Source organism: Dunckerocampus dactyliophorus, chromosome 19, assembly GCF_027744805.1.
Source record: "Dunckerocampus dactyliophorus isolate RoL2022-P2 chromosome 19, RoL_Ddac_1.1, whole genome shotgun sequence".
NCBI lineage: Eukaryota > Metazoa > Chordata > Actinopteri > Syngnathiformes > Syngnathidae > Dunckerocampus > Dunckerocampus dactyliophorus.
In genome coordinates this window covers 16,012,083-16,034,673 of record NC_072837.1, presented here as the reverse complement: position 1 = coordinate 16,034,673, position 22,591 = coordinate 16,012,083, and the positions used below count along the sequence as shown (strand labels likewise).

General features: G+C 42.8%; 1 protein-coding gene across 3 annotated transcripts in view; it reads right to left on the bottom strand.

Annotated features, from left to right (window-relative positions):
• The window catches only part of fam184ab (family with sequence similarity 184 member Ab), a 75,274-nt gene that overhangs the window by 1,659 nt on the left and 51,024 nt on the right, over positions 1 to 22,591 (bottom strand). For 2 of the 3 annotated variants that reach the window (XM_054760919.1, XM_054760918.1), the window contains exons 16-23: positions 19,156 to 19,368; positions 15,184 to 15,337; positions 11,979 to 12,106; positions 7,691 to 7,875; positions 5,598 to 5,744; positions 4,399 to 4,516; positions 3,219 to 3,323; positions 2,334 to 2,605 (exon numbers count right to left, since the gene is read on the bottom strand). In XM_054760919.1, coding sequence (XP_054616894.1) covers positions 2,334 to 2,605; positions 3,219 to 3,323; positions 4,399 to 4,516; positions 5,598 to 5,744; positions 7,691 to 7,875; positions 11,979 to 12,106; positions 15,184 to 15,337; positions 19,156 to 19,368 — 1,322 coding nt within the window. The remainder of the gene's footprint in view (positions 1 to 2,333; positions 2,606 to 3,218; positions 3,324 to 4,398; positions 4,517 to 5,597; positions 5,745 to 7,690; positions 7,876 to 11,978; positions 12,107 to 15,183; positions 15,338 to 19,155; positions 19,369 to 22,591) is intronic. The other variant, XM_054760920.1, reaches the window with a different exon arrangement.

Genomic DNA, 22,591 nt, shown 5'->3' with positions numbered 1-22,591 from the left:
AATCGCCCATTTGGCCTACTTTAAGCATGTGAGGCGCAGTGCTCCCCACCAGGGGGCAGCAGAGCCCCGTTTAACACCGACACGACAAGCGCTGCAATACTTAGTATTTATTGGAGGAGCAAGAAAAGTGCTTTATTTCATCATTTTTGACTTTTCATTAGGTTGAAACACACCCTTGTGCACCAAACACGCCTTCATTTACCATGTTGTCCCTCCTGGATTTGTTTGCTTTGGGAAAAATGAGTGCCTTTTCTGACAAAGATGAAAGTGCATACTTGAGCGCTAATAGCGTGACAGCGATTTAAAGACAAAGAAGAAGAAAGAGCAGAGGGACTAATGGTTTAATAGAGTGTGAAGACAGAGGATGCATTAAATGTGACCTCATACTGTCAGTGCTCGGCTATGTTGTGTGTGTGTGTGTGCGTGTGCGTGTGCGTGGCCATAACGAGCATGCAGCAGGACGGATGGATGAAGTAAAAGCATGCACACGTATGTTACCAACCTGCTCACCAATGCTTCACGCGTGCCGTGTGGTCATGTGACCTTACGTTGATGAGCCCCTCCACTTAAAGCTGCAGTAATGAATGTGCAAGGATGTGCGACAGCACCTTTGGTAAAAGTCACAGAGAGCAGCGCTGGACAACGAGTTGACAGCTCGGGCTTTTAGCTCGTTGGCTAGCGCTGCTCGGCTCTCAATCATCATGGAGGCGAGTCAGCAGAATGTGAACTTGACACCACAAACAAGTTATAGATGTATGGCGCATAGAGAGGGTGAGCGTGCAAAACTACCAAAAAAAAACAAACAACCAAAGCAAACCAAACATGCTCCTTTTTGCATCCCAAAGCCATTCTTTGATGCCCCCAATTCATAAGACACCAGCCTGTCAATCAATGACCCCGCCCATCAAGAGCAACCATCCAATCACATCGTAGCAACTGTTACCCGGCAGAGAGCTAGCTAACGGGCACTTCCTCCCATACAGGAAGTCAAAGTGGATGTTGCCACGTTGAATTATGGCAACATTAGCAGCCGCCATCTTTTTTTTTTTTTTTTTTTTTTAAGTCCGCATTCAAAGGAAACTGGGAAGACCAAGAAGGAAAAAAAAAAAAAAAAAAGTGCAATCAAACGCGGAATTCCAACAGTGGAGTCTCAGCAAGCTCACCCGTTAAGGTAAGCGATGCAGTTGTAATTCATTTTATTATTATTATTTGGGTTTTTTTTTTATCACAAATATAATATAATAAATATAATAAAATCTCATAAATAAATGCATTTATTTATAGATGTATATATTAAACGGTTGCATTAATTTAATTTATTTTTATTTAAATATATATATATATATATATATATATATATATATATATATATATATATATATATATATATATATATATATATATAGTTGCATTTATTGTATTTAATTTTTTATTATAAAAATATACTAACTAAATCAAAATTTTAAAATATATTTTATTATTATTTAAAAATTATTTAAATTCTTTTAAAATATATTTTTATATATACATATTTATTATACATACAGTAGTTATTATTTATGTAGCATGCAGCCAATGCCCTTCATGTTTTATGTATTTTGACGCCATGACACTTTGTTACGGCTTTTGTTTTCACTAAGTTTTCACAGTGGATTTGGAGGACAAGCTTCGGATGAACCCGCTGCAAGAAAGTCACGTGCGTCTGAACGCGCTTGGAACGCCACACAGTCACCTGCATTTTTGTTACACAACTGCAGAGGGTACCAGGAATTTATTGGCGGTACGCGGTCAATTATCTGTACAAGTTGTTCATAACATTTGATACTGTAGGCACATTTTATTTATTTTTTCCGCTCAGCTTTACAGATGCCACGTCGGCAGTGCAGCCATGGTATAAAGACGCCCCTCGTGAGGCGTGTTGCTATCAGTCATAGTAAAGGTGATTGCACCACCTAGTGGCAGCTACTTTCACCTGAAGGGGAGAAAGAGGGTGTTTATTTGAGGTGAGGCGTTCATTTGTGGAGGCCAGTATTTACAGGAAAGAATGTCTCTAAAGTGCACTTCAGTGTATTTAGTTGTTAGCATAGCATCATTTCAAGTTGTGCGCTTCCAGAAGGATACGGCCAACCTCCCAGTTTTCTGGAATGCAACAAGTTAGGAAGAGAGGCGTGGCCACCATTAGCCACGCCCCGAGGCGTTTACAAAAAGAACGGCATCCCCCTCTGCCGGCAGGTTTCAGCCCGATCACGTTTTAGTTGTCTAACTAATGGAAGCTCTGTGATTGGATGATTGCGGATGGGCCGCCGTCCGCGGGGGACCTGAGACGCTCTCACCTCGTGAATTTCTTGGGTTCGGTGGGAGGGGTCGGCGGCGGGGGAAGAGGTTTGTTGGTGTTGAGCTCGAGGTGGTGGTGGAGGAGAAGGGGGGAGTGGGGGATGGGCTCGAGGCGGGCGGGCTGGGTCGGGGGCGGCGGCGGCGGTGGCGGCGGCTGAGGAGGCTGCCCGCCCCCGGGCAGCGCCGCGCCCGAGCCGGCTGCCTCCAGAACCCTGACACTGGCCGAGCTGCTGAATCTGCTCGCCGCCGCTTTCTCATTCTTTCGCTTTTGCTACACAGGAAGACAGGAGGGGAGGGGGGCACGGGGGTCAAGGGGGGACAGAAGGGGGGGGTGGGGTTCAAAACAAAAACATGATGAAGAAAAATAAAAAAGGTCAAACTGAATGAGGTCAAAGAAAGGGTAAATGGAGCCGGGAAAGCTGGAAAGGTCGCAAGGAGAGCCTGGCCGAGACAACACAGCAGCGCGCTAACGTGATCATTCCGACTGGACGCCCGCCGCCACTCGGGGGGGGCGTGGGGGGCGTCGCACCAGGCAACGATCGCACACCAGCAAATGGCTTGGAAAGCAAAGTGAGGCTGGTCGGGAAGCTGACAAAGATGGGAAATAAAAACACTGAAATGCTGTGAGCATGCGGTGAAACAATGACGCCCCCAAAGTTCCTCTTTCTGACATCACCGCTTCCATGCACCAATCAGGATTTAGCAACAAAGCAGCCCCAAAAAAAAAAAAAATCGGGTTTTGGGTTCACATTGCTAGTTTGAGCGTCACAAAAACAACTTGTAACTGTTTTTAGGCAGCTGATGTCTAAATCAAATGTAAAACAAAATGCTGAGTGCGGCCCTGAGGAGGTGAGAGATGAGATGGCGGCCATGTTTGCTCCTACCTTGATGAGCGGGTTAATGACTCCTACGTTGGGACTGGCGTTGAACACTTTGTTGAAGTTGGTCTCCCGGTTGACCAGCTCCAGCTGGTAGAACTTCTTGTCGTCCTGGGAAAGAGGGAAAGAAACGGGTTAGTCTATGACCAGACTGGCATCCAAATGTTGACATTTGCTGCCATCTTGTGGCCATATATTAATACTACACATTAGCTAGCCGCATGCAAACGTATTTTACTCATTTGTCCTCCCTCTCTATTGCCGTTATATGTTATTGTATCAATCTTCAGGGCTGTGATTGGCTAAAAGGGGCTTACGCTGGCACATGACAGCCCGCAAATGCAGTTTTTATGTGCACACGTATTGTCGTTGAAGACCAGTGGTGTGAACAAATACTTTTTTTGGCAAGAAGCAGGAGAAAAAACTGTTTTTCAGGGCAAATATACTTACATACTACTTGAAAATAAGCAAAAATGAACATAAGAATCACAAGCTTTCTCCCAACCAATCAACAAATAAAAGAACAAGTGAAAAAGTCATGATTAAATTTAATGGACGACAAGCCTTACGTTGCTACATCCTAATTGTAAAGATGATTTAAAATTGTGCAAAAAATATTTTAAATGTTAATGTATTGATTTAAAATTTTAAATCTAATTATTAATAAATCATTGCAGTAATAATATTTACATACTAATTAATACAATTAATTAATTAATACAAATGAATATTTGTATTTATTGTTAAATACAATTGTGAAATGTTTGAAAACTTTTGTATTAATTTTAAATTACATGTATTATATAGGCGGCATAGAAAAATGATGGATGGATTTAATTTAAAATAAATTTAAAATTAATTCATATTAATATATACTCATTTAGTCTATAAAAATAATATTTATATTAATAAAATTGAAATATTAATACAAATGAATACATTTAAACTGTTTATTTTAACATTTTAAATGTATTCATTTTAAATATATATATTTTAAAAATCATTAATTTAAAATAATTGTTTGCGGTCTGTTATAAAGTGTTAAAAAGTGTGTACTTTAGCTGCAGAATTACAAAATGAGACTATAAATTATTATGAGTGCAAAATAACAAATTAACAGAATGTGGCATTGAACCCGCACCGTCTGCCTGAAAGGGAGCAGCTGGATCGCAAGGTGTGTGCTTACCACCAGCTTCTTAACGAGAGATTCCCTCTCAGACACCATGTCCTTCAGCTCAGCGATCATCTGCAGATCTTCAGGACGACTCTCCCTGTTCCTGAACTTCTCCTCTGTTCCTTCCAGCCTGTGCGACAATATAACACGTGACAAATGCGTAAAAGTGTTCCTTTTTCAGTCGAGACCACCAAAGTCCTGCTCCCTGGTGAACATCCCTTCAAAGTGCCTCTAGATCCTGCTGGAGTCTTCAATTTCCCAAGGCCTCAAATGCACTTTCATGTCATTACAGCTCAATTAGCGAGCTCCAATAAGCTCCTGTTCTTGCTGCGTCCATTCCAGGCATTACGGTCGTGAAACTTCCTTCAGCTTATGCCAGCTTTTCGTCAGCTTAAGTGTTCATTTCAGCAGACTGACAGCTTTTTCATCAACGTTTGATCAAGCACTTCCTTATAATAATCATTAACAAGTTGGAGGCTTCAAAGCAGAACTTCTTAAGGCACTTTCGCAATCTTTTAATGGGATTTTCTCACGCTGATGGTTTCTGGGCGGCCTTGGGAGAAATCAACGCTGGTCTCATGAAGTTTCCGTGACGTGTTGACGAGCACGGTGAAAGCAGCAACGCATTGTGATCGCTGATGTCATGCATATACGGTAGAGTGTCTGACCATTGCATTTCGGCAGGTATTTCATGTGTTTGGATTTTTTTCTCACTCAATGAACCACAGCTCCCCACTGCCGGCAGCACTCATGCACGCCAGCAGCGCCAACTGTAGGAAAGACACAGTGATCTTGCTGCTCACTTGTGTTGCCAGATGTTTACACCATACTGGCTGTGTGTCGACTCACTTTCAGTGGCTAGTACATCGATGCAAGCTGTACACGGACTACTCCGCCAACGTATTACTCCGCCTTCGCCTTACTCTTTGCTGTTTATGACAGCAACATGTAGCAGGTAAGTAGACACACATGGGGCAAATACTACTACTGCGGTGCTGCAAGGCATGCTGGGAAGCAGGAAGCACACCGGGCAGTGGGAGGAAGTGTAAGTGCTGCCAGGTCAGCAAGGAGCACTTGTTTACTTTTTTTATGGAATACTTGATGTGACCCAGCCTCACCCAGACTCCACCTCCAGCGCTCCCCCCTCCTACCCCCCAGGTAAAATGAGTTTGAGACCCCCCTGATGAGGAGTGTGAGGCGTGTACACGTACAGTATCTGCAGGGCGGAGATCTTGTCTTTTAGGAGTTCCTGCGCCTTGTTGAAGTCCGACAGCATGTTCTGGGTCTCCCTGCTGTGCGCCATGTTCAGCTCGGACAGTTCCCTCTCGTGACGCTTCAGCAGCTCCTGCTCGTGAGCCCTGCGGACGCAAAACACAACACGACCACACATGTTTAGAGACGCTAATCTTTAACGACAACACCGCTTGCCGCTGTAGAAAATCTTTGGAAGACGATCCAATTACAATCACAACAACAAGAGCTCCTCCGTCAGCATAGGAGTGCTGCTCCAACAACGGCACACAAAAGGCAAAGTAGCAAAATAAGAAAGTAGGCGAGCAGGCACAGCTAGGGCTGACATACAACTCCCCATGGGAGTCCAATCAAAAGCAGTGAAACGCGTAGTCCAGGCCAAACACAACAAAAGACGCAAATGGGCAGCTTGGAGTACCAGAGAAAACTCGCAGAAGCCCCCGCTGAACTAACAAGCGTAAAGGTACTTACCTTCGCCTTACTCAACCTTCACATTTGCTTACTACACATTACACATTACTCCGCATTACCCCACCTTCGTATTGCTCCGCCTTTGTGTTGCTAGGTAGTACTCCACCGTCGTCTTACTGCGTCTTCGTATTACTCTGCCTTTGTATTACTCCGCCTATGCATCACTCTGTCTAGGTATTACTCCGCCTTACTCCGTCTTTGTATTACTCTGCCTTCATATTACTCAGCCTACGTATGACTCCACCTTCATATTACTCCATATTATGCATTACTCGGAATAGGTATTACTCTGCCTTCGTATTACTTCGTCTACGTATGACTCTGCCTTCGTGTGACTCCGCCTTCGTATGACTCCGCCTTTGTATTACTCTGCCTTCGTATTACTCGACCGATGGATTACTCTGCCTTCGTATGACTCCGTTTTCATATTACTGTGCCTTCGTATTATTCCGCCTATGTATGACTCTGCCTACATATTACTCAGCCAATGTATTACTCTGCCTTCTTATTACTCGGCCAATGTATTACTCTGCCTTTTTATTACTCGGCCAATGTATTACTCTGCCTTCTTATGACTCCGCCTTCGTATGACTCCGCCTATATAACACTCCGCCTTTGCATTACTCTGTCTAGGTATTACTCCGTCTTCGTATGACTCAACCTTCGTATCACTCCGCCTTCATATTACTTGTCCGATGTATGACTCTGCCTTCGTGTTACTCTGCCTTCTTATTACTCTGCCTTCGTGTTACTCTGCCTTCTTATTACTCTGCCTTCGTGTTACTCTGCCTTCGTGTTACTCTGCCTTCTTATTACTCTGCCTTCGTGTTACTCTGCCTTCGTGTTACTCTGCCTTCTTATTACGCTGCCTTCGTGTTACTCTGCCTTCGTGTTACTCTGCCTTCTTATTACTCTGCCTTCGTGTTACTCTGCTTTCGTGTTACTCTGCCTTCGTGTTACTCTGCCTTCGTATTACTCTGACTTCGTGTTACTCCGCCTACGTATTAATCCGCCTTCATATTACTCTGCCTTCGTATGACTCCGCCTTCGTATTACTGGGGCCTGTTTTTGCAACACGGAAGCTGGTAAAACAAGGACCACCTGTACAGTAACTGAATGAATTGCGGTGTGGGGTATACATGCATGAAAAGTGTCATTCATAGCAAATACTTGAGCTTTCGTATTTAGCAAGACGAGAGAGTGAGCAGAATAGAGACAGCGCTAAAAGAGAGACGTGCAATGCATTGGCGCTGTGCTAAATATAGCCATAAAAAGTGTGTCGATGCAAATGAAAGCACGGTGAAAGCACGTTTGAGGCTCCGAGGAGTGGGAGGAAGGATGTATGGAAATGCTGGGATTTTGAGCTGATGAGGAGAAGACGGCGAGGGAACATGGCCGCCCGCCTGTCCTCTTCCCGCTCCTCACGGCTTTCTCTTTATCTATTTGTTTATTTATTTAGGAGGCTATTTTTATCCGTGTGGCCGCCATTCAGACTCGGCGGTTACATAACGCAGACGGAAGCATGCTGCAGACACACACGCTGCAGAACAGAGGCTATTGGCCCCGCCCACCACTCTGTCACCTGATCTGCTGGTTGGCCTCGCTGCGTATCTTCAGCACCTCCTTGCCCTTGAGCTCCAGCTCCTTGGTCAGGCTGCTGATGTTCTCGTTGAGCGTGTGGATCTGGTGGTCCAGCTGAGCGATGTGGTTCTTCCTGCGCGTCACCTCCTCGTGGAGCTCGGCGATGCGACCCAGCAGCTCGCGCTCCTGCCGGGAACCAGGAAGTCAGTCAGTGGGACAGAAATACCGACATGTTAGCTAACGCTGTCCTGCTAACGTAAACAACCTGCATGAAAACACAATCACAGTTTCTCCAACCGGAAGGCCTTTTTAGCCAATCAGACGCCTGAAGAAAGTAATTTGAGGAAAAGATACACTGGAATGCCATCATAATGCACTAAATAATAAATAATCAGGTTTGCGTCAACTGAGCATTAAAAAAAAGTAATTTTAAATGATTACTTCCTCTTGTGAACAATCTAATCAAATGATGTTAATTAGATGTTGTTTTTCCAAGCAGATGTGGCATCTTGCCGCCACATCTGGACCCACTTTCTTTCTCGCACTCCACACACGACTTACTTCCCTTCAGCGAGACACCGAAATCTCAACACACACGTCTTCTTTTCTCATTTTTTACTGTCTTTAAAAATAAAAAAAGCTTGAATTATTCATCGGATGAGGACATTAGTGAGCTCAGACAAGCGTGGATGAGAATAGAAAATGAAAATGCTCAGTGGCCACTTCATTAGGTACACAATGTAAAGCAGCCATCACCAAATGGCAGACCCTTCACGGACCCGTGACCGATTAAAGTGAATGGGAACTATCATATAATAATATTAACCAGGGATGCCTCGATCGATCGGCCACCGGTCAGTATCGGCCGATTTCCATGAAAAATCAAGTGATCGGCATATGCCGACAAATGCTCTTCAAGGCCGATCCCAAACGCGATCCCCTGTGGCTAGTACTATTGCAGCCCGCAGCTATCCATGCGTGCAGTGTAGTGTCTTGCCCTAGCTAACGTCATGGGCAGCGTCCTCCTGCTACTTCCCTTCACAGTGCGCAGGCGTGCCAAACAAACAGTCATGTCTGCCGTGTAGAACCTTTAGTTTTTTCCAGATGTGACATTAATTTCAAAAGGTTGCAGCTTGAAAATGGTTCGAGATGAATGCATACTGTAAATGAGAAAAATCATCACTATGACCCAAAGTTTGTGATGGGAGTAAATGTACTCATCTAATGTGCATGTTATGACGTCACCAGACTCAGAAAATGTCAAATGACTGTCTCCGCGATACCGGCCCATCGACAGGCTCATCAGAATGTCGGATCCACTTGTGATACTCCTCATCTCTCAAGCAAACCCAGCCATCATCATCGTCGGTTACAGTGGGATCTTGAACACCACTGCTGCCTCAACTAGCTATGATGACATAGATACTGTAGATGTAAAGTGACTGTCTATTATGCTTGTGAATGTTCTCATTCATCCAGGTCATTGTATTCTCAGGTCATATCAGTCTCCCGCAGATTGCACCGCGTATGTCGCTATTTCTGCATTTCTGCGGTCTTTTGACAACCCACCACGTCCCCCTTCCGCCACCCCGAACATGGTGAAAGCAAAGCATCGGCTCAAGTATATGCTGCGTGTGGACTGTGGCGAGCGGACTCGCTTCCGCACGTACGAGGTGGTTCGGTGGTCTATAACCTCGTAAACTTTGCATAAAAACACGCCCACAAATGTTGCTCACATTACAGATGTCCGCCATCTCCTGGTGTAAAGTACTGACTACACGAGGCACCATATTTGCAGAAATGTCTCGTTGAATTCAGCGGTGTTGCTTGTCGCAACTTTGGCGGTTAAATGGCTATCTACCGACACATGCCACGAAAACTATCACGTTAAAGAGTTTAAATTTAATACGGCATTTGAAGAACAAACACTTGACAGAGTATGGTGAGTTTCGGAGGCTTACGGTGTGATCATCAGCCAACGCAGGTGTGCAGCCAACACTCGCCCATATATGACAGAAGGCTAAGCTGATAACCCAAAACATGATATTATGATGACTTTTTTTGCGTAAATTTACGACTTTTTTCTCTTTAGGGGAATGAAGTCGTAAAGTACGTGTCATACGTGTCAGAGGGAAAATAGAGCATAGCTCTTCAGGAAGGAAAGAAACTTCCGTCTTTCTTCAGGCAAGCTTTTATTTATAACGTGGCTGCACAACAGAGCAGATGAGCATTTAGCATTTAGATTAGCATGTCTAGCCCTTCTCACTTCCGCCTTCATTACTCTGCCCCCTCCACACGGCCAAAGGTCACGTAAGTCCGCCCTTTTCATAGCTGTCTCAGGCAATGCCTGTTAGGATGGAGTGTTGAGATTAAGATGTCAGGTATGAAAGGGGGGACTTATGTAACCTTTGGCTTTGGAGAAAGGTAATATTGCAACCCTTTTTTTCTCTTAAAATGTAAAACTTTTTTCTTGTAAATTCACAACTTTATTCTTGTAAATGTACAAATTTGTTCTTGTAAACTTACTAATTTATTCTCGGAATCTCAGATTTTTTTTTCCCAATGCATTTAATGTGTTTATTATTGTGCTTGTAACGCATCACAATGACAACAACCTTATTTAGCAACGTGAGAAGCGCAAGGGTGTCCAAGGTGCGGCCCAGGGGCGGTTTGCCACCCACAGCATCATTTTTTATGGCCCCTTGCGTATTCTTAAAGAATAACAAATACACAAAAAGACGTAAAAAAGTGCAATGTTAGGAGAAAAGGCTGAAATGTTGTTGATAACACCGTAAATTCTGGTGTATAGCTGCTACTTTTTTCTCAAACAGTTTCAGGGAGTGCGGCTTATTTGTGTTTCACTGAATGGCTAACAGCTAGCGTCCCAGATGCTAACGTGGTGAGCTAGCCGACTTCAGGGCAGTCAGAGCGGACAGGAACACAAGAGCCTGTGGAAAGCGCAAAGGAGGTGGGCTTGCACTGTATGTGAACAAACTGTGGTGTCCACCTGGCCATGTGAACATTCAAATTCCATCCACACAGCATTTCTTTAATATCAGGAAAACACCCGATACCGAAATCTACCAATATCACATTTTTATGCCAATATCGTGCCGATAATATCGGTGGGCCGATAATATCGGACATCCCTAATAATAAGTAGTGATGTAAATGTCTTTGTAGTGAACAATTTAATACGCATCTAGATACACGGGTTAAGGTACGATTCAAAAACCATATATTTTAAAAACAGAACGGTTCGATAAAATTTGCTACAGTGTACAAACAATGCGATTCGATGGTTACATGTATTGATGTAGACGATCTTAAATTATAAAGTAAATAAGACAATTGTATTTCCTGTGACTAGCTAGTGCACTGCTAATGCTAGTGCTGCTAATGGTATTTACATCCATTCTTGTTTTCAGTCATGGTCACATTGGCACAAGCCCCCAAATAGTTGTCTGCGGCTATGCCTGCCAGCAAATAGCAGCTCATAAAAAAAAAAAAAAAAAATCAGTCGGCTCGCATCTAAAAAACACTCGTTAGTTGGGACACTTGTATGCCAAGGTACCTGTACTGTATAAATGACAAGAACAAATACCAGCAGTGCTCCACCTTCTCACTTATCTCTGCCAGTCGACTCACAGCGACAGTAGATGCAAAGGATTTTGGTCTTGTTGCGAGAGCCATCCGCCAGGGCTGTGAAGCTAAAATTTACCAATTAAAATATCCTTTTTCCTCTCTATTTCTGCTCAATATTTGATCCCCCTTGCGGCTCCACTTCCGCCGCTGTGTTTCCTCACTACGGTGTGGGCCGAGGGCATGTTAATCGTGCGTCAAAAAAAAAAAAAATGTAGGCTATTTTTCCCCTTAAATATATTTACAGTAACTTCTTAGCGTACTGGAGAAGTTTTAGTCTTTTTTTTACACAATGAAAAATAACAAAATGGCCGCCGGCATTCTTTGGTTTTTCAGTAGGCGGCCCTGGGTGGAAAATGTACCTAATGAAGTGGCCAGTGAGCGCGTGAGTCATCAAATAAGGACACACAAGCGCATTAATGGCAAAATAAAATGAAGTTATGTGTGTTCATTAAAATGAGTTGTGGGAGGCCTCAGGCTGAGAGCCCAGAGGCCAATTTAACACATTTATGCAAACAACATCGTGTCCAATTAGCACAGTCACAGCAAACACGCTTTTTTTTTTTTTTAATGGCAAACAACAAATTATGCAAGCAAAACACACAACCCAAAAGTAAACACCCCATGTGCTTTTGGATGTGACGTACCTGGAGGTGGGTCTTCTCCACCGTCTTGTCCAGCTCCACCTTGGCGGCCGCCACTTCCTGTTGATGATTCTGTCTCAGGTGCTCGATGGCCGACGCGTGGATGTGATTGAGCTCCGACCTCAGGGATGCTGATGGATGGCGAATATAAAAGACCGGCAGGAAGACTTTCTTACAGATATACTCTCGCTTACACAAACACACACACACACACATGCACGTACACACAGAGGAAGCGAAAATTGCAAACTGACTCCATTTTAGAGTCCTTGCAAGAAGCTGGCCATTAGAACATTTTATGAGAAAATAAATAGAAGTCTTCTTTACTTTGCACATAAAGCTAAGTTCTCCCGGGAGCCCGACAGTAGTCACGACAACAAGCCTCTTTTATTGCCTCTTTCTCACACGCGCGCACACGCACATGCACACGTACACACACACGCACTGAGAAGAAGTAGAGAGAGGGATAATAAAGGAGTGTCGGGCATGTGGGCGCTCAAAAAAGATGGATGGAAGCGGCGGTCTGGTGTCAGGACCACGAGCGTGAAGGTTAATGGAGGAACATTCATCAGTGCTGCCGCCCCCTGCTGGTGACACTTGGCACTGACTGAGCTCAACTAGTCCTCATTGTGCCTCATCATTGACCTTGAATGAGTAATCTCTAGAACAAGGGGAGGTCCAAACTTCTTTCACAAAGGGAAAAAATGAAAGGATGCGGGAGCCCACTTTGATATTTTTATACATTATTTCTGTAAAAAGGCTAATATGCATACAGTGGTGTGAAAAACTGTTTGCCCCCTTCCTGATTTCTTTTTTTATTTATTTATTTTTGCATGTTTGTCACACTTAAATGTTTCAGATCGTCAAACAAATGTAAATATGAGTCAATGACAACACAACTGAACACAAAATGCAGTTTTTAAATGAAACTTTTTATTATTAAGGGAGAAAAAGATCCAAACCTACATGTCCCTGTGTGAAAAAGTGATTGCCACCTAAACCTAATAACTGGTTGGGCCCCCTTAGCAGCAACAACTGCAATCAAGTGTTTGTGATAACTTGCAATGAGTCTCTTACAGCGCTGGGGAGGAATTTTGTCCCAATCATCTTTGCAGAATTGTTGTCATTCAGTCACATTGGAGGGTTTTCCAGCATGAAGCGCCTTTTTAAGGTCATCCACAGCATCTCAATAGGATTCAGGTCAGGACTTTGACTAGGCCACTCCAAAGTCTTCATTTTGTTTTTCTTCAGCCATTCAGAGGTGGACTTGCTGGTGTGTTTTGGATCATTGTCCTGCTGCAGAACCCAACTTGGTTTCAGCTTGAGGTCACCAACTGATGGCCGGACATTCTCCTTCAGGATTTTTTGCTAGACATCAGAATTCATGGTTCCATTTATCACAGCAAGTCTTCCAGGTCCTGAAGCAGCAAAACAGCCCCAGACTACCACACTACCACCACCATATTTTACTGTTGCTATCATGTTCTTTTTCTGAAATGCAACGTTACTTTTACGCCACATGTAATGGGACACACATTTTCCTGAAACTTTTGTCTCGTCTTTCGAGTATTTTCTCAAAAGTCTTGGGGATCATCAAGATGTTTTCTGGCAAAAATGAGACGAGCCTTAATGTTCTTTTTGTTCAGCAGTGGTTTGATCCTTGGAACGCTGCAATGCAGGCCGTTTTTGCCTGCATGGCATGTCGTCAACAATTCTGCAAAGATGAGTGGGCCAAAATCCCCCCACAGCGCTGTAAGAGACTCATTGCAAGTTATCACAAACGCTTGATTGCAGTTGTTGCTGCTAAGGGGGCCCAACCAGTTATTAGGTTTAGGGGGCCATCACTTTTTCACACAGGGACATGTAGGTTTGGATCTTTTTCTCCCTTAATAATAAAAAGTTTCATTTAAAAACTGCATTTTGTGTTCAGTTGTGTTGTCATTGACTCATATTTACATGTGTTTGATGATCTGAAACATTTAAGTGTGACAAACATGCAAAAAAAATAAGAAATCAGGAAGGGGGCAAAATTTTCACCCCACTGTGTGCAAGTTTACTTCAAGACATTAAAATATAAATTCATGAAATAAATTTAAAAAAAGACATATATAAAATGTGTGTTATGACTACGAGTACATTTCAGCTTCTTCTACTTATATTGTGTATATTCATACAATAAAAATGGCCCACAGGCTATTTTGGACATCCCTATTGTAGAAGATTTTATGTCACATTTAGAAGGACAGACTAGTTTGCACGGATGAAAAGAATCCTCAGCTAACAGCCCTGGTATGTAAAAAAACATTTTATGTTTTTTTACATGCTTTCAAATGTTTTCTTATGCAACAGTTTCATTGCTGGACACTGGATATTGTCTTTTTCTTTAATATTTCAACTTTACGCTGCTAAAATGATATTATTTTTCCTCATAATGTTGTGAAATTTCATCTTTTTTCCTTCTTTGATTAAATTTTTTTCTTTTAATGGTTTGTCTTCATTCTCGTAAGAGTTCTGCGGATGCTTTTTTTCTATAATTCTTCAAAATATTTTGACTTTCTTCTTATAATTTTTGTTCACATAATTACAATTTTATTCCCATATTTTGACTTTATCCCTGTAATATTATCACTTTCCCTCCAACGTAATTTTCCCCAAATTACACCTTCTTTGTTTTGTTATATTATATTATGACTTTTTAAAAAGTGTTGTCTTTAATATTTCAACTTTTAATATTTAAATGATATATATCATAATATTATGAGTTTACGCTTGTGAAATTGCGACATTTTTCCTTGTCAAAATACGCCATTTTTCTCTTCATATTTTGATTTTATTCTCATAAGAGTTCTGCAGTTTTTACCATTTCTACTGATACTTAAAAAAAAAAAATGTTTCAAATATTTCAACTTTCTTCTTGTAAATTTTCTTTTCACAATCCCCATCATATTTTGACTTTATCTATTATATAAAAACACAATTCAAAAAATAACAATAGTGTATGCAAATACATTTGAAATCATTAAAGAAGTGACAGAAATGTGTTTCCATCTGTGCCCTCCTGAGCTCCACTTGTATCGTAAGGCGTCAAAAGCTGCTGTGGGCGGGGCTTCACTTTGTGAAGAGGGTGGGTGACAGACACACACACACACACACACACACACACACACATATAGGCACACATAAAAGAAGAAGGGAAAAGAGGATGTACCCAGCATGGCCTTGCCCTCGTCCTCCAGCTCAAAGCGAAGTGTTTGCAGCTCTTGTTCAGACTGCTGCTTGAGCGTCTCCACGCTCTGACGGTGAGCCTCTCTCAGGGACTGGAGCTCGGCGTGGTGATGATGGCGGAGGCGCTCCTCCAGGTCCTGATAATGGATGCAAGGACAAGGAGAATTCAGGTCAAACGAAAGACGGAGGACAAGCAGAGAGAGAGTGGAAGTGAATGAATCATTTTAAACAGAGACGTTACAGTCATTATTATTATTATGATTATTACAATGATTATTATGTAGCACCTCGTCAGCGAATGACTGTAATTAGCAGCACTCTGCATTCGCGTTAACTGCTGTGAGACGTGCGGCATTTTAAACATCAAGTGTGACCTCATTCGACGCTTAGCCATTCCACCTGACGCGTTCGCTGCACACAAGAGAAAACTCCTCGTGGCCTTGCTGATGCCAATCGTAGACGCCGACAAAAGCAATTTGCACTTCACATTCTTGGCCTGCATTTTCATTAACTGCCGTTCTAATCTTCCCCGCTGCAGTCCGCTCTTATCTCGGAGGCCGCGGAGGATGGGTGTGAGGAAAGCATATGAGGAGGTGAGGATGTTTGGTTAGGATGCGAGATGCGAGGATTTTATGCTCGGATGCAAGGTTAAGTCATCAAATAACGCAGCTGTTGATGAGTCAAGGATGGACGTTATTATGATATTATTACAGGGGTGTACAAAGTGCGGCCCGTGGCTGTTTTTTTTTTTTTTTTCATCATTCTAAGAATATTATTTAACAATAAAGCTAAAACAACAACAACAAAATGGAAAAATCATCAGTAATTTTACAAGGATAACGTCAAAATATGAAGAGAAAGAAGTTGTAATCTAACAAGAGAAACAGGTCATTTTACGAGAATAACATTGTAATATTATGAGGAAAAGTGAGAGGATTAAAGAAAAATAGACATTTTATTTAAATTCATTATATGAAAAACAAACAAAAGAACAAATACATTTTCTGGAAATTTAGGTTTCATTCAGATATAAAAAGCTAAAATATTATGGAAATAACATCAAAATGTTATGGGAATAAAGTCCTAATGATGAGAACATTTTCAAGAAGAAAGTCGAAGTAGTTGGAAATAACTTAAGAAATAAATGTTTTTGTCTTTAATATTTCAATTCTATGCTACTAAAATGATGTTATTTTTCCTCATAATATTATCAATATTTATAAGTTTATTTTCATAAAATAGTGACTTTTTTCCCGTTAGAACAGGACTTTTTTTGACGTGATACCCGTAATATTACAACTTTTCTTCCAAACTAAATAAAAAAAAACAAGACATTTTTTTCTGTTTTGTTTTGTCATGATATTAAGACTTTAAAATAAAAAACTTGAATCAGATTAATCACAGCTTTTAAATTAATTAATCATGATTAATCACCATTAGCAAGTATGTCTGAAATATGCCCATTTTTAGTGTATTTAATGAACAGAAAGATAAATGACAGGACATAATTGTATATATTTGTATGTATTAACAGCTCCAAATGAACTGAATATGTCAATCAAGCTAAAAGATACCACACAAGTCTAAAAATATATTTGTCTAACACCATCCATCCATCTTCTACAGTTTATCCGAGGTCAGGTGGCGGGGACAGCAGGCCTCTCTTTGGCTACTTCGTCCAGCTCCTCCCCGTGGATCCCGAGGCGTTCCCAGGCCAGTTGGGAGACAGAGTCTCTCCAATGTGTCCTGGGTCTTCCCCGAGTCCTTCTACCGGTTGGACGTACCCTGAACACCTCCCCAGGGAGACATCCGGGAGGCAGCCTGACCAGATGCTCAAGCCACCTCATCTGGCGGAGGAGCAGCGATTCTACTCCGAGTCTGTCAGTGGTTCTCACCTTATCTCTAAGGGAGAGCCCAGCTACCCTACCGAGAAAACTCATTTCAGCCGCTTGTACCCGTGATCTTGTCCTTTCGGTCACTACCCAAAGCTCATGACCATAGGTGAGGGTAGGAACGTAGATCGACCGGTGAATTGAGAGCTTTGCCTTCCGGCTCAGCTCCCTCTTCACTACATCGAACCGAATCAGAGTCCGCATCACTGCAGATGCCACACCAATTTGCCTAACACTTGTCTCATCACGCTTTAAACCCTGTTATTATGAGCAATGAGGGGTTGCGTTCAAAGTACGTACCAATTTTTCAACTGGTCTTAAGATTTTGATCAGGCGTGTATGTTGACTTTATTCTTGTACAATTACTGTTGATTTCCCCATTTTTTGTAGTTGTGTTTTTTTTTTTTTTTTTAGTTTTCTTGTTACATTACATTTGTAGAATGAGCAAAAAAACAAACAAAAAAACAGCTGCGGCCACAAATGGCCCCCGGTCCACACTTTGGACACCCCTGTTATAGGGCTTTAAGCGCCCAAAGTTGGCATTTTTCTGGACTGTTGGCGGGAGGACTTGCAACATGAAGACCATGTTATTTGCTCTCATCGATCTCCAGTATTTCTTTGTAATGCATCAAAAAGACAAGTTTTATCCCTGGAAGAGCTCGAGGGCGGCACATCAAGCGTTCATCATCCATGTAGCAGCAAATGTTGCTCTGTTCCTCCTAGTCGTCATCCCATTAGCAGACTGTCGATATTTGTTGCAAAAGCACTGGAGGGAGTCCAATGGGAGGATGTTGGGATGCTGCATGCAGTGAGGGGAAGCACATAAGGACCTGCTGGAGAGGCGTGCCCTCATGCATCCTCATCCACGGGCAAAATGGAGGAAGCGAGACAGCGGGAAGCGTTTAAAAAAGTGGAACGTGGCCAGCAGGTGGAATGTTCTGACTCAGCATGATGTTTATGAAGCCAGCACTCGGGCCCGCCTCCAAATATTCAGACGCAGGATGCAACAAGAGCGCAGAGAAATGATGTGTTCTTTCCCGCATCTTGTTGAGGATGTGTTTGCTCCTTACACATCCCCCTTGTCATCGGGACAAACAGTTCCCCCTCTAACACGAGCGGGCTGGACGATAATACGCATTGTGATGGATCCTTGCAGGACTGCATTTATTCAGTGTGCAGAGTTGATTTTATGAGGGACATCACTCCCTGCATGCACCTCACAGCACTGCGGATGCTGCAGTAATGTCCACACAAGCAGCAAGAAATTCAAGTCTAAAAATATATTTCTATGCATAATAATGGTATTATTTATTTTATATGATAAATTATTTACATGTAATCATTCATATTTTAGATTTTTTATTTAATTAAATATATTTAATAAGTTCAGTCTTGTATGCATGTTCGGAATAAATGAAACCATTAGCAACCATATATCAGGGACTTACAGTATTTCTCTCCACAGGAAGATGCAGAGTGGACAGAAAATCAGTGATGTCATGGCATTGCCAGAAGATGGTCACTTCATTGAACTCTGTTTGCTTAACTTGTACCCGAGTTTTGGATTGTAAGTTACAAAAAGGGTTCATGACACATTTTTACAATGACACTTTTTGAAATGCCAGGACGCCAAAGGGTTAATGATCCTAAAGCATGAGCGGCGTGCGGTGGCCGTCTAGATGAGAGCGAGCGTGGGAGGAGAGAAGGTGTTTTATTTATCACTGGCTTCTGTGTGCAGGCACGTAATGACGTTAGCATAAAAATGAGTACGTGTGAGTCACAGAAGACATTTTCTACTTTGGGAGTTGACGAAGATGAAGCTGACTTCAGCCTCAAGCGTTTTCTACAATTCCGTCCAATTCTCTGGCTGGGAGAGAAAGCTTTACAAACATCCTAAATGATGCAAATGCTTTTATTAGGAATGGAGTGTTTGAATGTGTTTGTTAGCGCTGGAGGACTGGCACCAACAGAAGACTGTTTGTTTACACTGAAACTCCACGGGGTGTCCTTAATATTAGCACTTCAGCTATTCCCTCCTTTGTGTTGCCGGCGGCGCCGCCTACCTTGAGGTCGCGCTGGCGGGCGTGCTCCAGGTCCTGCAGGGCGCAGCACTGCGCCTCCTGCAGACGCTGCTGGCGGCGCTGGTGCTCGGTCTGCAGCTCGTCCAGCTGCGTGCGCAGGTGCTCCCTCTCCTGGCTGAACTGGTGCTGCAGCTGTTGCAGCGACGACTGCGACTGCGACAGCTGCATCTCCAGACTCTGCTTCAGCAAGGAGATCTGGAGGTAAGAGAAAGGAAATGTAAGGATCAACTTTAAACATCTTGCCTCTCGCCCGATGTCAGCTGCGATAGGCGCCAGAATACCCACGACCCTTATGAGGATAAGCGGCATAGAAGATGGATGGATGAAATTTCAAACTTTAAAAAGTATTTGTCAGGTAAAAATTGACGGTGTCGAAGGATTGTGTCCAAACTCTGCCTTCCTGACTCTGTTGGTGAGGGGCTGGGTTGCATTGTCGATGGAGTTTTACAGATTTCGAACGTGCACTGCACGGCGGTACGAAGGCAGAGCTCACTCCCACGCACCTGCTCGGCGGATACTTCACCTTTGTTGATGGCTTGTGTATAATTACAGAATAAATGCATGACGCAAGAAACACTTAAATGCACACCCTTGCTTGCTAAATATATCGACAGTGTCGCTAAATTGTCAACACGGAACTCTTCTAGGAGGTGTGTTATGAAACGGAACCGGTGATGGCCGGTGCTCGAAAGCTGGTGCTCAGCTAAATGCAATCAGCGTCAAAAGAACTGCTTGGTGATTCAGGGTGCAGACAAGTCCGAACATCTACGTGGGTTGATCTGACAAATCTTAAGTAAAATTGATCAAATGTAGAATTACTCCAGCTTCTGCTTATATATCAACAAGTAGCAAGCAGCTGTTCAACTCCGATTGAAAAAAACGGCCACACATCACAATTGGATAGCAAGTTGTGCCTAAAGCACTTCCAGTAATACTTTGCGCACTGCCACTTCCATATTATTGTATTATCATTCATAGTGGCCATGCCATAATTCACAGTCCTGGTTGGCTTTTGGCTGCCCTGTTCTCACAATACAGCTTTTCTCCAAACGAGAAATCTCACATTTTAGCGACACCTGCAGTATTTACTGTGGTAGACTGTCCGAATTGTGTTATATTTCATTTAAATTGAGCATTTTTAACATCCATGTTTAACTCATTCAATACCAAAGACATATTTATACGTTTTTAGAAACCCGAACGACCGATCCCAACAACAAATTTAAAAGGCTTTTACATCTTTGCGACAGGCAAAAAGAGGTGATGCTACAACTCCCTACTCATGGATTTCACTTCAGAGCAATTTTAAGCTATAAAAAAAGCTACAAGGTGGCACAAGTGCATTTGCTAAGAGCTCAGCAGGGATCATAGATGGAAAAATCACACAAGACAGGAAGGAGGAAGTGGGAATGCAGTGTGCAGAAGGTTACGCACTGTAAGGAAATTTTAACGCATGCACGCGCACACACATAGCTCAGTTCCAAATGTGAAAATTATGTGTAAATAGTGTGAGGTGTATTGTGTAAGTAGCTCATGGTGTTGTATTTGTAAATAAATTATTATTTTGATGTAAGACAACCATTTTTTGTGTTGTTTATTTTGTGGTATAGTTGTTTAAATATTTGGGGAGTCGCAAAAGCAAAAAATATGTGTGTCAAAGTGAAAGTTATGCTTGAAATGTGTCTTTTTACAAAAAGCTGTATTTCTCCCTATTTTAGTCGGAAACTGATATTTTCCTGAAACTTACCTATGTTTTACTGCTGATTGCTAAAGAACGGAAAAAGAGGTAGAAGCAAACTTTTTTTCTGATGAAAGACGGGAGTCTAATCTTTCTTTTGGTAGGTTCCCTGTTTAGATAGACATAGAACACAATATTCTGTGTGCCTTGAAAGATCAGTCAAAATCATCTAAAATGGTTGGTACTCAAGGGGTTGTCTTTAGGAAAATGGCTGGGATTGAATGAGTTAATCCCTGGTAGTGGAATGGTAAAGGGCGGGGGTTCAATTCCCCGCCCGGGTTGTGTCAGGAAGGGCATCCGGTGTAAAAATTAAGCCAAAACTATCCATATTTAAAACCCCCAACACGACAAACGTGTCTGCATGTAAGCATGTTCTTGAGCTGGTTACACGCGCTCAGCGTTTCTTGTTTGCAATGCTGCGAAAAAGCAACAGGAGGAGCTGGGCATCCGGTGGGTTAGGTTACAAAAAAGAACGTTTGCCAGCATTGTTTCAGAGCTGACGCTGAGCTCTTTAACTCAGAGTACAAGCGAGGGCCTCGCATTTCTAATTCATCAGCACTTGAAAAGCCGCTAAGAATAAACCATAAAAGCTGAATTGCATCACACACACAAAAAAATGACTGTCAGGGGATCCAAAATAAAAAAGAGCAGCTCACTCGCTTGTGCCCCAAATTTGGAGAATGTGCCGTGACTAAGACGTGAGTCACAAAGTGTCGAACGGCGGGCTCGCGTTAGCCACACAGGCTTATTTGCTAAGCTAACTGCATTATATGGACAACAACGCAACAGGGAAGTAAATGTTACGCAGGAAAATGTGTCCATGTCCAAGAAAGAGTCGAGTCCACAGTCTTCAAGGCATCTTCCATTAAATCAGCAGATTGACGTCCCACTAAATAATAAAAAGGCTTCACTGACGGCACATTAATCACACACGTTGTGGGAGTGGGGATGGGGGTCGTGGTGTAGGCGTTGGCGTGACGGCGGTCTGCAGCCGTGCAGAGTCGACAATGTGTCCATTTGTCTGCGTGAACCGCAAGGACAGCCGAGACGCGCTTCATTGATAATAGCAGGCGGACATTAGTGGCTGCAGAGCGAGGCCACGCACGACGGCTCGAGCGGCGCTGTGAGTCCGTCTGGCAGAGACAGAGGGAGGCTGTTTCTCTCCTCGTTTTTCACATCCTCCCATATTGATGTTTCTTTTTTTTCCAGCTCTGGTGTGATTAAAGCGCTCCATTGGCATGCACGCTGCAGATAAAGCAATGGTTCTCAACTGGTGGGTCAGAACCCAAAAGTGGGTCACAGATCCATTCTGCGTGAGATAAATGCACGATATTTTTCCAAACCGATACAGATAACGTTCTGTTTCTTAAGGCCAATATGACATCGATATCCAATATCGTTTTTCTATCGACTTTTAAAATTTAGATGAAAGTGTAGTTTGTGCACACCTGGAGTTTAGAAGGACTGGACCAGATTAGGATTTGACCAACTGTACCTGTTGATTTGTCCTAATCAGATATCATGACATTACTACTACCACATCACTACTATCAGGAGAACCAGAGTATAGAGCGGAGGGAGCCACCTGCTGTGGCCCAGCAAGGTGCACTGTATTCGGGCACACGCTCTGAGCAGCCGGTGTGACGCCACGGAGGTCTCTGGCAAACCTTTTACCTTTCA